This window comes from Littorina saxatilis, linkage group LG9 (genome assembly GCF_037325665.1).
Source record: "Littorina saxatilis isolate snail1 linkage group LG9, US_GU_Lsax_2.0, whole genome shotgun sequence".
NCBI lineage: Eukaryota > Metazoa > Mollusca > Gastropoda > Littorinimorpha > Littorinidae > Littorina > Littorina saxatilis.
In genome coordinates, this window is record NC_090253.1 from 20,034,718 (window position 1) to 20,050,664 (window position 15,947).

Here is a 15,947-nt window from a genome sequence, read left to right on the forward strand (position 1 = left end):
TGTTTTCAATCCAAACATATCATATCTATATGTTTTTGGAATCAGGAACCGACAAGGAATAAGATGAAAGTGTTATTAAATTGAGTTCGAAAATTTTAATTTTGATAATAATTTTTATATATTTAATTTTCAGAGCTTGTTTTTAATCCAAATATAACATATTTATATGTTTTTGGAATCAGAAAATGATGGCGAATAAGATGAACGTAAATTTGGATAGTTTTATAAAATAAATTTTTTTTTCAATTTTCAGATTTGTAATGACCAAAGTCATTAATCAAATTTTAAGCCACCAAGCTGAAATGCAATACCGAAGTCCGGGCTTCGTCGAACATTACTTGACCAAAATTTCAACCAATTTGGTTAAAAAATGAGGGCGTGACAGTGCCGCCTCAACTTTCACGAAAAGCCGGATATGACGTCATCAAAGACATTTATCAAAAAAATGAAAAAAAACGTATGGGGATATCATACCCAGGAACTCTCATGTCAAATTTCATAAAGATCGGTCCAGTAGTTTGGTCTGAATCGCTCTACACGCACGCACGCACGCACACACACACACACACACACACACATACACACATACACCACGACCCTCGTCTCGATTCCCCCCTCTATGTTAAAACATTTAGTCATAACTTGACTAAATGTAAAAAGAGAGAGACAGAGACGTAGACGTTGTTTAGACACTTATAGCTAGGCCTACTCCCGGTCATAACTTCCGGTCATTGCCAGCAGACGTGAGTGTGCGTTGTACGATGGTGATTTGTGAGACGGATCGTCCAAATGCGCAAGTATATTAGAGCTGCGCGTTTTAACGATTCTTGTATTCTTTGTATCGATCAAACGCGCACACATCGATCGATATGTGCGCGTTTGATCGATCCACCAAACGCGCAGCGCGATCGCGCAGATCGATCAAACGCGCCTAACATATAGAAAGGTATTTTGTTAGAATTTGCGCCAGCAAGGTGGGCGCGCATCATCATATCGTCTGCTACGGGGTGGGTGATTCCGTTTGTACTGTTACTCCTTGGCTGTTTCGCTATACGATGGTTAGAGTGTTTAGGGTTGCGAAGTGCACTTGGCTATATATAGTTTTTGAAAATGACTTTAGTGTGTTTTTAGCTTTTTGAACAATAATTATTCTGTATAATGCTAGATATTACTTTCCCGATTTAACGTATGAAAGAACCCATGATTGTTATTCAGCGAATTAAGAAATTTTCCTAATTACAGTGGCTTCGTTATTTGTACACTCATTTGATGAACATTATTGCAAACACAAATTCGAACATCTTTTGTCGACGTTATGGGTTTACGTAAGCATTTGATCGAAAAACTAATGACTGAGAACGCTAAAAATAGCTCCGAAATAGCGAGGTTGGTGTGTTTCATCTGCATTTTTGAGTCTTTCGCACACTCTGGTGCTAATGTAAGTGATCATGACGGTAAGAGTAAAGAACGAACCACCAAGAAATCGTGTTTTCAGCAGGGTGCACTCTATTGTTTAAGTCTTGATGACCCTGAACATTTTTTGCAGAAAAAATACTCAATAAGAAAAGGCTACGCATTCTTCAAAATTGCGGTGCACTTCGAGGCCGATGTCTGCTCTTTAATCGTAGGTCAGTTTTTAACACCAAAAACAACGCAAAAGACATGTTCGAACTGCCTAACTGCACAAGGTGAAAGAGTGTTATTTTGTCTCCCTGTTTCGGGGACTTCCTATTTTCCGCGAGAGTTACCTTCTCTTAGCTTGGTTATGTCTACATTATGTGAGTTCGACAGATTGACTAAATGTAGTAATTTCGCCTCACGCGACTTTTTTAAAATTTTTTTTACTGCAGGTATTCATTTTCCACAACCAAGAAAAGCCAACACCCAGTCAAATGGCAAGGTCAAACTACCGTACGTCCGCCTGGCGGTCAGTCTTCAACTGGACAATGTCCTTCAGGTCAGTTCGTTTTGTTTGTTTGACGTGACAGAAGACGAATTTTGTCTTGTTAGAAACATTTGGACGTGCTGCAGTGCACGTCAGCTTGTATTTATTTCGAGAGTTCTGCATAGATTACACGATGTTATCTTGCTTTCGAGGTCTTTTTAGTCTTTTTATTTTTTTTTATTGTCGCGATTTCTACTTGTTGTCTCTTAAAAGAGTTCTAGAGTTCAGCTTGCTTTATTTAGAGAGTTACGGAATTTTACGACGTGAACGACTCGAATTTCCAAGCAATTGCATGATAGAGAAATGGTACAAAGAAAAGAAAAAAGGAAAAAATATGTGGCAATTTATAGGCCCCGGAGAATATTAATCGTTGTTTTATTCCCTAAAACCCTGGGTGGTTTTTTTTTCTCGTAAAAAAAATAAGAAGACATATTTACAAAAATAGAAAGCATGAGCGTTACATGGTTCGCGTGTGAACGCAAATGAACAAATAAAAATGTATGCTGAATGTAACCTTAATTATGCTGCAGCTTGTTGCTGGCGTGCTTTCATCATGATTCTGACAAATATTGATAATTAAGTAACGCAAGTGACAACTCGAACATTGCAAACAGACAGATAGATAGAAAAAGAGAGTCCGGACAATACTTGTCTAATTTTGTTCCATAAACTTTGTGATTCAAATGTCAAACAGGTTTGATTCTGATATCCTGGACATGTACGGATACTTATCAAAGCGACCTGCTCCCCTCGTAAAAAATTACACCACCATTTTGGCCAGAAAAACCAACATGGCTGTCTGGATGGTTAGTCATTGCAAAACGACAAGCGGCAGGGAAGAGTGAGTGAGTACCCCCCGCGGGTTAGGGGGAAGAATTTACCCGATGCTCCCCAGCATGTCGTAAGAGGCGACTAACGGATTCTGTTTCTCCTTTTACCCTTGTTAAGTGTTTCTTGTATAGAATATAGTCAATTTTTGTAAAGATTTTAGTCAAGCAGTATGTAAGAAATGTTAAGTCCTTTGTACTGGAAACTTGCATTCTCTCAGTAAGGTAATACATTGTACTACGTTGCAAGCCCCTGGAGCAAATTTTTGATTAGTGCTTTTGTGAACAAGAAACAATTGACAAGTGGCTCTATCCATCTCCCCCCTTTCCCCGTCACGATATAACCTTCGTGGTTGAAAACGACGTTAAACACCAAATAAAGAAAGAGTGAGTGAGTGTTTCCACTCTGTCCGTCTGTTTCTGTCTCTGTCAGTGTCTGAACGCCTCTCTCTTTCTCTGTCTCTCCCCCTCTCTGTCTCTCCCCCTCTCTCTCCCCCTCTCTCTTTCTCTCTGTCTGTCTCTCTTTCCCCCCTCCTCTCTCTCTCTCTCTCTCTCTCTAGTGTCTATCTGTCTGTCTGTGTCTCTCTCCGTCTCTCCCTCTTTCTCTCTCCATCTGTTTTGAAGTTAATTTGACAAATCGTCAGAGATAGCGAGCGTGTGTAACAACACTCTTATTCCACGTAAAAGCCTGAATAGGTCTGTGTATGTGCACAGTCATGATAATTTCCAATGAAAATGTCCAATGGAAGCGATATGTCCTTAACCTAGTACAGCCGAACCTGTCTACAACAACCACCATAGGAACCGACCAAAACTGGTCGCTGTGGACAGGTGGTCGCTATGGAAAGGAGAATTACATTGAAATAAACTCCTTAGGGATCCATTGGGGTGGTCAAAAGGGCAGGTGGTCGTTGTTGAGAGATGGTCGCTAGGACAGGTTCAACGGTTTTGCCTTTTTTCAGATACGTGAAGATTTTACAGAAGTACCTCCCAGTACACATTTACGGGCATTGCGGACCTCACAAGTGCGCAAGGAGCGAAGATGACAAGTGCTTCAAGACCATAGAGAGCAACTACAAGTTCCTGCTGGCTTTCGAAAACACCCTTTGTACGGAGTACATCACGGAAAAGTTCTTCCGCTACATGGAGGCTGATCTTGTCCTGGTCGTGCGGGGCGGGGCTGGCTATGAGGTGATTTCATTTATGTGATGTGTCTGATTTCATCATCTGAATTGTCTGACTTCTTTCATCTGATTTCATTTATCTGATTTCTTTCATCTGATGTGTCTGATTTAATTCATCTGTGTCTGATTTCATTCATCTGATGTGTCTAATTTCATTCATCTGATGTGTCTGATTTCATGCATCTGATGTGTCTGATTTCATTCATCTGATGTGTCTGATTTCATTCATCTGATGTGTCTGATTTCATTCCTCTGATGTGTCTGATTTCACTCATCTGATGTGTCTGATTTCATAACAGCTCAAAGACCAAGTTTTACTGCCTGGCATCTGCCTCGCGAGTCCGAGAAAAATGTCCCTCTCTTTTTGCTGCGCGATGCCCGCAGAATCCCTCCGTGCGGTGGTGCTTTCAGACACCTCGTATGCAGGCTGATTAGTTAGATGTGTCTTATTTCATTCATTTGATGTGTCTGATTTCAATCATTTTGTGTTTCTGATATCATTCATTTGATGTGTCTGATATATATATCATTCATTTGATGTGTCTGATTTCATTCATATGTGTGTGATTTCGTTGTGCTGTTAGAAACCAAAACCTTGCATTCAAAGCTGTTTTATTGAAATTATATGCATCCAGGCACACACTTCGTGTTATGGAGACGTGGAATAGCTTATGCTTAGTGCACCTTTTGATTTTGGTGGCTCTACTTGTAAAAATGACGGATATAGATCAATTCAAAGTTATTTAGTTGGAAAATACAAGGATACGACACGCATAACTTGCATGTTACAGCTCTCATTAAAACCAAAACAAAATGAGAGCTGTAACATACACGTAGTCATGGCCAGACTGCTTCCTGTACAGAGTTCGAATTTCTGTGACAAATTATTTTCTTAAATTCTCGAAAGCCTCCAGAGAAGGGATGGTCATATCCCATTTATGAAAACCTAGTCAGATCTGAAATAGTGAGCCGAACCGTTAAAGGGCTGTAGGGATAATAACAGAAAACACACAAAAAGTTGGGCCGCTAAAATGCGAGACAAGCGCTGATCAGTAGAAGTAAGAGGGCAGTCACACACGCGATTTAATCGTGAGATTTACCCTGTCACACGGACGACTGAGTCGTGGAAAATTGCTACGACCTCGGCGTCACTGTGCATAATGCCTCCAATATGCATAATTGATAGATCGGCTGATTGATTGTTTTCTCTTGCCATAAACATACATTGATTGATTGATAGATCTCTCTTGCCATAAACATACATTGATTGATTGATAGATCTCTCTTGCTAGAAACATTGACTGTTTAATTGGTTGATCTATAGATTGATTGATTGTTCCGTATCTCTGATTGGAAACATGAATTGATTGATTGCCTTATTGATTGCCTTATTGATTGATTAATCTCTCTATCAAGAAACATTGACTATAGATCGATTGATTGTTCCGTCTCTTTTTCTAGAAACATTGATTGATGGATTGATTGCTCGATCGATTGATTGTTCAGTCTCTCCTACTAGAAACATTGATTGATTATTGATTGTTTGTTTGGTTGACAGAAACACGCTCCACGAGGCACCTACATCAACACAGCTGACTTCAAGACCATACAAGATCTCGTCGCCTATCTCCAGCACCTCGACAAGAACCCAGAGGAGTACCTCAAGATTCTTCGCGCCAAGGATCAGTACGTTCCCATGTACGAAGAATATCCTCACAGAGACAGGAAAGGGCGCATCTCCTACATGCATTACCACTACGAAGCTGTGGCCTATTGCGAGTTATGTCGAAGGCTATGGAATATAGACCGATACAGAAAGTCTTACCCGGACATGACCGAGTGGTTTGACAAGGGGGGATGTGCGGCAGCTAAAGATATACCTTGATTTGTTAGTTTTCTACATTCTGACGTCACCAAGGCTCACTAAGAATGTATATAATGATTTTTCATATTGTAAAAAAAATAATTTTTAGTAGCTTTTGAGATATATATGCTTTCATTAATAAGGGCAGAAATGACACGGAAATTAAGTTATGTTTTCTCGCAAGATTATCAAGTTTTGTTTCAAGGTTCTTAATGAAAATTCTCAGAAAAAATGTTTTTGCCCTTAAAAGTGATATTTGATTCGATGAATGAACTATGGGTCAAAATGGACGTTCATTGTGAGCTTGTTTTGATAAAACATGTAGTTTTTTTGACAGATTCATCTTCCAGAAAAATGAAGATAGAACTTTGTAGTATGTTTGATTTAAATCTAAAAAGGTCCCTAGATGCAACAACAGAACAACTTTTTCAAATTTATGAACAGATTTTATTTTCTGGGTAGATATGGTATATGCACAAAATGAAGTTTTTGTAGTTTGACAATATTTCTAAACTAATTTCTTGGTAAAACGTCTCTCTGGTACTGGGAAAACAAAATTTCTGGTGAAAATACAAAAAAGAGCAAGAAGATAGTCCAGAAGATGAATATGTTCTAATGACGGCACTGATGATCACAAAAATATTCCGAGAAAAAAGCGTCAACAGTTTTCAAAATGGTTTCAAACGTTACTAACACATTTTGAAAATGGTCGCTTTATTGCAAGAAAGAGGTTGACAATGGCAAAATTACTTCGCACAAGGATTCTATTGTGTTCAAAGTACCTAACATGCTGAGAACCCAAATTTTGTGCGATCTCTGGCCAGTTCAGAGTGATAACAAAACACATTTTAAAGTTCTATGTGTCCCATTAACTACATGTTTTGCCCCCAAAAGTCGCAAAAAATGTCAATTCTGACCCATAAGTCCTTGATATATTACTTTAAAGGTAAAAAAAAACTTGAAAAAAATAGTAATTTTTTGTCAAAAGTAACAAATCTTAATTTCCGTGCCATCTCTACCCTTAAATAAACAGACATATATTCGCACATACACAAGAAAACACAGACACACAAATACGCGTGTGCACGCACACACATGCCAGGGCTCCCCACGGACGCCCAACCTGGAGGGTCCCAGGACTCACACGTTCAATTTTTAGAGGGTCCATGGACTCCCTCAGTGGAGTTGTGATGGTCCCTAGAGTCCAGGGTCCCAGGACTCACACGTTCAATTTTTAGAGGGTCCATGGACTCCCTCAGTGGAGTTGTGATGGTCCCTAGAGTCCAGGGGCCCCAGAGCCCTCGTGTATTGATAACTAGATGAATACCCGCTTCGCCGGGTGCGCACCGTACGAAGGAAGGGAGATAAACGCGCAAAACACTGGAGAAGATAAGGAAGAGTAATACCCGGCTTCGCCGGGACAGTGACCTTCTAAAAATAGTATAACGGGAATATGGATTGAGCGTTGTCGACAGTGACCTTCTAAAAATAGAAACGGGAATATGGATTGACGCCACACGAAATAAACGCAAAACACAGGAGAAGATAAGGAAGAGTTACTGGGAATGGATCTGTGAAGATGAACAGAAAAACCAAAATCGGTTCAGCGCTGCGCGCTGAGAGCACGTGTTGAAATATCTCATCGACCAGGTTGTGTCCGGGGTGTACCTGAATATGGCCACCAAATTTGAAACAGATCCATCGAGAACCTTGGGCGTGCATCGCGAACACACAGACACACACACACACACACACAGACACAAGTCGTATATATATATACTAGAATGAATACCCGCTTCGCCGGGTAGCCGGCTTCGCCGGGAAGAAGTACTTAGAGCCGTACGCCGGCTTCGCCGGGTCCGAACAATGGACCTGCCAAGCTTAGGTCCCTCCCAGATTCGTGGAATGGGAACAGCACGAAAATGATTCAGTGGCCATAATGCCATTCCTGACCATATCGAGTCCCATCCTTGTCGACGAATGTAACCGTGTTAATCACCTTTGGAGGCGAACTCCACTCAAACAGGATTGAGCAATTTATAGCTTATCTGTAAGCCCTTTTGAACTGTTATGGCTTTTCAAAGGAAGGCCAGTACATACAAATACACAAAAGCCGCCAGACCACATCACAAACAGAACTGAACAATCCCCAGGTGTTGCTCACATAGAGACACACACACACACACACACACACACACACACACACACACACACACACACACACACACACACACACAAACACAGAGAAGCCGTATCTATAGAGAGATAGATGACAGTGTATTTTTCGCGTGGCTATAAATTGATTCGACCTTTGCACTTTTACAGTGAGGATAATTTACGGGTCCAATTTACGTTCTGGACACTGCGGTGACCTTCTAAAAATAGTAACAGAACGCCGGGAATATCCGAAGACACCCCGCTCATACTATAGTGCACCATACGAAGGAAGGGAGGTAAACGCTGAAAACCTGGAGAAGATGAGAAGATAAGGAAGAGTTACTTATAATGGTGAAATGAACACAAAAACCAAAATCGGTTCAGCGCTGCGCGCTGAGAGCACGTGTTGAAATATCTCATCAATGATATTGTGTCCGGGGTGTAGCTGAATACGGTGTCCAAATTTGAAAAAGATCCACCGAGAACTTTGGCTTTGGTGTGTCGGTATGGGGGCCCGGGTAGCTGAGGTGGAACCAAAATAGCTGAGGTGGAACCAAAATCGGTTCAGCGCTGCGCGCTGAGAGCACGTGTTGAAATATCGACCAGGTTGTGTCCTGTCCCGGGTCTACCTGAATATGCCCACCAAATTTGAAGCAGATCCATCGAGAACTTTGGCCGTGCATCGCGAACTCACACACAGACACACAGACACACAGACACAAGTCGTATATATATATATGCATCCAGGCACACACTTCGTGTTATATATATATATAGATACATTATGATCACACATAGTGTGGTAAGAGGTGTCTTTTTTTCGTGGGATTATTTCAGGAGAACAATGTTGCTTGAAAGTAGGTATTATGTACTTGTTATGTCCAGTATATTAAAAAGGTTTAAAAACATCAAATTGGTGTGAGTGAGTGCATGTGTGTGTGTGTGTGTGTGTGTGTGTGTGTGTGTGTGTGTGTGTGTGTGATAACACGTATGTGTGTGTGTGTGTGATAACACGTATGTGTGTGTGTGTGTGTGTGTGTGTGTGTGATAACACGTATGTGTGTGTGTGTTTGTGTATGTGTGTGATTACACGTGTGTTTGTGGGTGCATGTGTGTGTCTGTGTGTGAGTGTGTTTGTGTGTGTGTTTGTGTCCCTCGGCGCGTGACATTGTCACGATTTCAGTGACACGTTTGAGAAAGAAACTCTTTGTTGGGCGCCTTTCTCAAATTGCAACGTAATGCGCCTGTATACCGCATTGCGGGGGAAAGTTTTGGTTAAAAATCACCAGATGCACGTGGAAAGTGCCAGCGTGAAAACCGTGCAGTTATCGGGTGATTCTTCGCTCACGGTTTAGAACACGTGTTCCAAGCATGCTATAGGTGTGTTTGGCAGGCGACCAGTGATTGGTCAGGAAGATCACTTGTCCTGGGATAGGCGACTGCTGATTGGTCAGGGAGATCACATGGTCTTTCTTCCCAATCCTTCGAGCTTTCTTTTCTACACATGCTTTGCAGACGACAGGGTCTGAGTTTCCGTGACTAAGATTTGGAGGATTCCAACGCGTTGCAAGACTAGTTTAGGTCTACCAACGGGCTTCTAGTGTTAGTGCATTACACAGAAGGCTTAGCACGGGAGGAATTTGGCTACATACTTTCGCTGACGAGCGGGAGCCAAATATTCAAGCGGTTTGCTTGGGAGAGCTACATTTTACGAGCTGTTGAGGTAATTAGCCGTTACTTTACGCTGGTGACCGGTCAATGTCTGTGAAATGTAAACTCTGTTTTCTCCATGATAGCGTATAACTTGCTCATTATAACGCTAAATTGTAATCTGTATATGGTTTTTGCAGATATGGAGAGGCGGAGAAAATGTCTTGAGTTGTTATTAAAAGTCTCTATCCTTGCAGGTACCACGTGCTCGCTGAAGGGGGAAGTTAGACATACAAGGTGGTAAAAGGGGGATTGTTGGCATGGTCACTGCACCAATTGCTCTTGTTTCAGCTTGTTGTTGCGGGTTGACGCCGCTTGTTGCTGGTTGTTGCTGGAGGTGTTGCTGTACGGTTGCTGGACGTTTGCTACCTGGCTGCTACCTGTTTGCTGTTGAAGACGGGCTACACTGTTGCTGTCCTTTGTTCTACGGTTGCTGTTCTACGGCTGTTACTGGTGTTGCTCCAACTTTCACACGTATGCTCCACTGCGTTTCATCGAATAGACCCTGGCTACACTGAGAGTTGAGTGCACCCATGCGTAAAGGCCCCTCCCCCCCCCCCCACCTTGTCATCTTTCTAACCCTTTATGACGAACTTTGAGTTGTGACAACGTGGAGTGTTAACGCCTGTACAGGCTAAGACTTTTTACAGAGCAGCTAAGTGTTTTCTTACTTTACACGGTTCAGCGTGTTCTTATTATTTCATAAACTTTAACTGGCTTTTGTGAGTTGTCTTCATTGTTATTTTTACGACTTGGTCGTAAAACATTATTGGCTTCACGAGAAGAGGGATCTCGAGGTGGAGAGTTAGTGTATATAAACAGACGTCTAGAACTTATACTTTTGTTGTTTCTAACTTTTTTGTGTGACTGCGAGAGTAGATCGTGGTGTGGTTAGTCAGTTAGCAGGAATTGACCGTTTTAGGTCATTCTTTTGACTTTAAAACGTGACAGACATTATATGCCAATAAGTTGAACAAAAACAGGGTTCAAGTGGGAACACCTGAACAAAAGCAGGAGGGGGACGGTGTGACAAATGGATTTGTACATAGTTCAGTCTAAAAAGTTTGACAAATGTGTACAGATTGGCTTGCCATACTTTTGGGTTTGCATGACTTGACTGCGTGATGAAGGATTACCTGTTGAAATGGGGTGATCTGATTTTGCAAACTATATTTTCATTGGTTACTGGGTTTTAGGACTGACCAATGAGAGAGGAGATGGCTAACAGGGAGGTAGCCATATTGGATGGATTAAATAGAACAGTGCTGATATTTCACGGGAGGCAGACGTGTTTGCTCGTGTCTCCGCGTTTTCAGACTGTTGCTCAAGTGACATTGAGGTCGAATGTTATACGACTCATGTTTTGGATGAATCATGCGTGATTCAATGCTGTGAATATACAGGTATTTATCCCCGAGTACGCAGTACTAGGGTCCAACAGACTTTAATTGTGTGTGTGTGTGTCTGTCTGTCTGTCTCGACTTATCAGCTTATTGCTGGGAAACTACTGGGCGCAGTTCGTTCAAAAGTTGATACACTAACTTGATAATAGGTCCGATTGATCGTATTAAAACTTCATAATGTTACCTGGGACCTAAATGCGAAATAAATCACAAAAGCCACTCTTAACGGGGGGAGTTTTTGCGGTGGGAGGCTGGTCGCTTTGCGAACAGCCTGAACTAAAGGGGAGACTTGAGCGGCGAACACGTCACGCAGTGACGAGAAAAGCATGATTTGCAAGCCAGACAACGGGTGAGGAAATGGTCTCGGCAAAGAAATTACAATGCAGGGTTTGGTCTCGGTGAAAGAGAGACAGAGAGCACGAGAGAGTCTATGGCCAAAATGATCCGGGTTCGATTCCCGGCATGGGCGTTCTATTTTTTTATTTTTTTTAAAATTCTTGTTTACTATTGTTTATTATGAACGTTTTAATGTTTAATTTTACTCTAATAGTTTTTTTAATTGTGTAAAATAAATAATTTTTTTTTTTTTTTTTTTTTTTTTTTTTTTTAAATCCAAGTGACCCGGGTTCGATTCCCGGCATGGGCGGTCTATTTTTTTTCATTTTTTAATTCTTGTTTACTATTGTTTATTATGAACGTTTTAATGTTTTATTTTACTCTAATAATTTTTTTAATTGTGTAAAATAAATAATTTTTTTTTTAAATCCACGTGCACAAGACAAAAACTTTCATACTGGGGGAGCGAGCCAGTCTGAAGAGTACTTGGGTCCAGCGCCAGCGTTTTTTATTGAATTGTATTTTGTTCAGTAATGTTGACCTGTGAAATGACTGTGAGAATAATGTTGTGAATTGGATGGAGGAGTGTGAGCTGTTGTCAGCCATTTTGGAAAGGAATGTTGTATGTTCTTTCGTAATGGAGTAATTTGTAAATGAGCTGTTGTAATACTGTAACAGCATAAGCTGTTTGACGGATGAATGAATAGTATTGAGTAAGAGTGGAATTATTATTTTGTGGAGAAGTTTATCTAAGAATTGAGTGGTTGAGACTTACGGTAGCATAAACGTTTTACACAGCACCCCGGTGGGAGAGAGGATGCCCTCGGCTGCGGGGAAGATAGAAGAAGACTGGCATCCCCTCCTTGGCGCCACGGATCGTTTGATTGTGGGCGCAAGGTTGTAACGCAGCGCAGGAATTCTGGGACCCGGTGGAACCCCACCCCATATCACCATGAGCGTTATTGGCGTGATATTGGATCCAGCAATGAACCCGCTGAATTGTGAGTAGTCACTGTAGTGTGAATTAACACTGGAGAATACGTAACATGTGAAATGTGCGTAACGAGATCCTGTGTTTAACAGGAAACATGATTAACAGAAGGATTGTGTGAAACAAGTGACGACGTCATCGAGAACCGGATTATTCTTCCACGTGCTACATAAGCTATGGTTATTATTATTACAGTGAATGCAAGAGATTGTTGATTGTATGAGAGATATTATATTTGTATTTTGTTGCGTTGTTTAAATACAGGTACGAGGACAAAGGGCAGTAATCGTGTTTCAGTCTTTGTGCCTAGTTTGAGTGTTGTGTTTGTGTGAGACGAAGTGAGTTAGTAAACAGAGTAGAACACGCATTTTTCTGATAGAGAAATAAATACACACAGACACTTTCACTTTATAAACTCCGTTTTTTACTGCGAAATTTTGGCCTGGGAGAAGACACCCCATCCTAAGTATCTCTTCACCTACCCGTGAAGTATGCTTTAGGGCTTGACTAGACAACCCAAGTCAAGTCAAGTCAATATTTATTTCAAAAAACCCCTAGGGTTACATGAATAAAATAAATAAAAATTGCAATAAACACGACAAAAAAGATATATGTAATAATGAGACACAACACTTCTAATTAACCGAAAATAAATCAAGCTTAATTCATAACAAAATAATTGTAATCATACATTTTTTTATTTTTTTTTATTTACAGTAAAGTATATGTTTCTGTGTTTGATTTTGTTTTAATAAGAAAAAAGAACGTGATCAAATAATCAGAACTCTTTCAAAATACTCTTAATAAAATATATTAAATGCAATAACTTTCGTTTCTTTGTTAAAGGACCAGACCACGCTGTTTTAGCGTCAAAAACGCTTCGAATCGTGTTCCTGCGCGACCGAACACTTCCCGATGTTTGCAGTTAGTTAGAAAACCACTTTCTTACCGTCTTCAACAATGTTTGGTTTACTTCGGAATCTTCTAAGGCCGTAATCCGACGAATTTTGTGACCGAAGCGACGGATTTCTTCTCCAAAACGACCCGCCATTGTGCCGCGTGATCTTCGCGAGACTGGCTTATGAATAAATTATCCGTGACGTCACACCGTGTGGACATGGTAGTTTACCAACATGACAACAACAAGCGTAATTGCAGACGAAATTGAACCGTACATGTTCGAACTACCGGTTTCTCTCCTCGAATCAAGCATGAAAGATGAGGGCGGAGGCCACTTCCAGCAGTAGTGAAACAATGACGATGAAAATTGCGACACTGTTTGTCTCAGCGATCAAAGGTAAACACGCCCGCTCTCTGTGCTGAACTTATCGTCTGCTTTCGAGTCTGTGCTATTTTTTCACTCTCGCCTTCTCAACGCACTCGCGAATAAGTGGGATATTGTTTAAAGTGTTCATGCATTGCATTCACGAGTAAAAGAACAACAGCTCATCGCAGTTTTAACTGTTCTTGATTATTTCAGAGACTGGTGTCAGAGTGGCCACTGTACCTGTTGTATTGTGTGGGAGGGGCAGATTTGAGAGAGAGAGGAAGCTAGCCTGAGGTACATTGTAGAATGAAAACTTGCAGGGGAGCAAGAATGCATCACCAGCCACGAAGGTGTACATACAACTTTTTTTGAGGTGCCTATATTTGTTTGATTGTTAAATGTATGTATTTGTTGTTGTTTTTAAAGGCTATCAAGAAAACTGTTGTCATTTAAATTTGTAACACTCAGTCACATATAGTTTCACACACACACACACAAGATTAACTCACTTGCATGCCCACAGAAGAAGTTTGCTCTTCACATTGTTCTGTTGTTGTTTTTATAATGTAATCATTGTAACATCAACACTCAGTAATAACCAATATTACAACACAATCACTTTTTCATCAGAACTCACTCACATACTACATGACTTTGTATTAAACCCTGGTTTATGGACACTTGCATTTGTACTTTGCATGGGAAAGCAGCCTGAATTTCAGGTGAACTTTAATAAAAGAAGATTTATATGTATGTTGCTCTAGATGCATGTTTTAATAAATAATAATGACATTCAGGAAAGTAAAAGGACTGTTGAAGTTTGCTGTTGTAAAATGTCTGATGATTAGGGTTCTGTTGCACATTTAGTGAATTGACTGTACCAATTGCTGTTATTATTTACACCCAATCAGTGCATCCACATGATATTATGTAGCTTAAAATAATTAAAGAAAATGTTTTGATGTGTTCAGAACATACCAACAAGTTGCACACTCACTGACTTTCCGAAAGAACAGGAAAGTTCTTCCTGCCTGTCTGGTCGCTGCCATCAGAGACCTCTTTCTGTCACAGAGCTACACAGGCTTCAAATATATATATATATATATATATATATATGTAAGATAAATAAAAGGTACATTACAACTCTCAACTGCGGGGTGTGTGTGTGTGGGGGGGGGGGGGATGTGCATAACCATTGCATACTTAAGGTCGGCTTAAACTGCAAACAGAAATGTGGAGCTTGCGTAACAATTCTTGCTTTGTCAGATTTGGAGATAGGCAGCCTCAGTCTATATAGTTGGTCGCCAGTTGGGGCGTCCTGCTTGGTGACAACTTGAGCTTTGTCAACTGGTCTAGCTGTAGCAGTCAAAGTCTGGGCACTGTTGCATTGTACAGAGTTACAGAGGAGTACTACAGACAGCAATCAAACAGTGGGTTTTTTCTGTAGACATTGCTATTTCTGTTTAGGTGTTTCAGTAGTTTTCTATGCGGATAAATCATGCTGCATGATCACTAGAAACAATCCAGCTCTGTTGCATGCAAGTTTTTTAAAGGTTTTTTTCCCCATGTTACTCCGAGAGAAAAAAACAAACCCACAGAGATAAAGTTGAACTGGCAGTTTGACTGAAGCAGTGGTAATAACACAGAGTGCTCTTCCTACAATCAATTTTTTTATGTGGATGATGATGTCCATACATGTACTTGGTTGTATTATTTTGCTAGACTATTTGTTTCTGTTAGATATATCTGCTCACATGATTGTTGTTCATAATTTGACATTACATTTACTGCTGATCAAAATGTATTGTTGGAATAGGTCTGCTTAATATTCTGACTGCAGTTTTGTAATAAAATCAAATAACACAGATGTTTTAAGTATCAAAGTGCTTTTCACACACACACACACACACACTCACACACTCACACACTATGAGTATGACTGCAAACATGAATTTGTACTTGTATTAATTATAATTACTGTATTACAGAACCTGATCTGAAAAAAAGGACAACAGCAAATTATTCATGCAAGCTTGCTGTATTAACGATTTCTTTATCTATTTAATACAACACTGAATTAGATAACAACTATAACAACGTGTGTGTGTTTGTGTGAATGTCTATGTGTATATGGACGGACACTGATTAAACCTGAGACTCATCGATTACCCAGGTGAGTGTAAAAGAGGGAGAGAGAGAGGGAACTTTAACCTTTGCCGGATGCCGCTTTTGACTACACACTCCCGACGATGCGGGTTTGTCT

General features: G+C 40.5%; 2 protein-coding genes and 2 long non-coding RNA genes across 4 annotated transcripts in view; all 4 read left to right on the forward strand.

Moving 5' to 3' along the window:
- Window positions 1-2,790, forward strand: part of LOC138975552 (alpha-(1,3)-fucosyltransferase fut-1-like) — a 15,281-nt gene extending 12,491 nt beyond the window's left edge. The window contains exons 4-5 of the mRNA XM_070348262.1: window positions 1,851-1,957; window positions 2,640-2,790. Coding sequence (XP_070204363.1) covers window positions 1,851-1,957; window positions 2,640-2,790 — 258 coding nt within the window. The remainder of the gene's footprint in view (window positions 1-1,850; window positions 1,958-2,639) is intronic.
- LOC138975554 (uncharacterized) overlaps window positions 1-3,159 on the forward strand; it is a 324,129-nt gene extending 320,970 nt beyond the window's left edge. Inside the window, exon 2 of the long non-coding RNA XR_011458678.1 lies at window positions 2,796-3,159. This is a non-coding gene — a long non-coding RNA (uncharacterized lncRNA). The remainder of the gene's footprint in view (window positions 1-2,795) is intronic.
- A 188-nt stretch (window positions 3,160-3,347) lies between these two features.
- LOC138975553 (glycoprotein 3-alpha-L-fucosyltransferase A-like) lies at window positions 3,348-8,384 on the forward strand. The gene is made up of 2 exons (XM_070348263.1): window positions 3,348-3,963; window positions 5,515-8,384. The coding sequence occupies exons 1-2, from the start codon at window positions 3,694-3,696 to the stop codon at window positions 5,839-5,841; spliced, it is 597 nt and encodes a 198-aa protein (XP_070204364.1). The 5' UTR covers window positions 3,348-3,693; the 3' UTR covers window positions 5,842-8,384.
- Window positions 8,385-12,784: 4,400 nt separating this feature from the next.
- On the forward strand, window positions 12,785-15,551 carry LOC138975550 (uncharacterized). The gene is made up of 2 exons (XR_011458677.1): window positions 12,785-14,057; window positions 14,656-15,551. It is a non-coding gene; the product is annotated as an uncharacterized lncRNA (long non-coding RNA).
- Window positions 15,552-15,947: the final 396 nt, after the last annotated feature.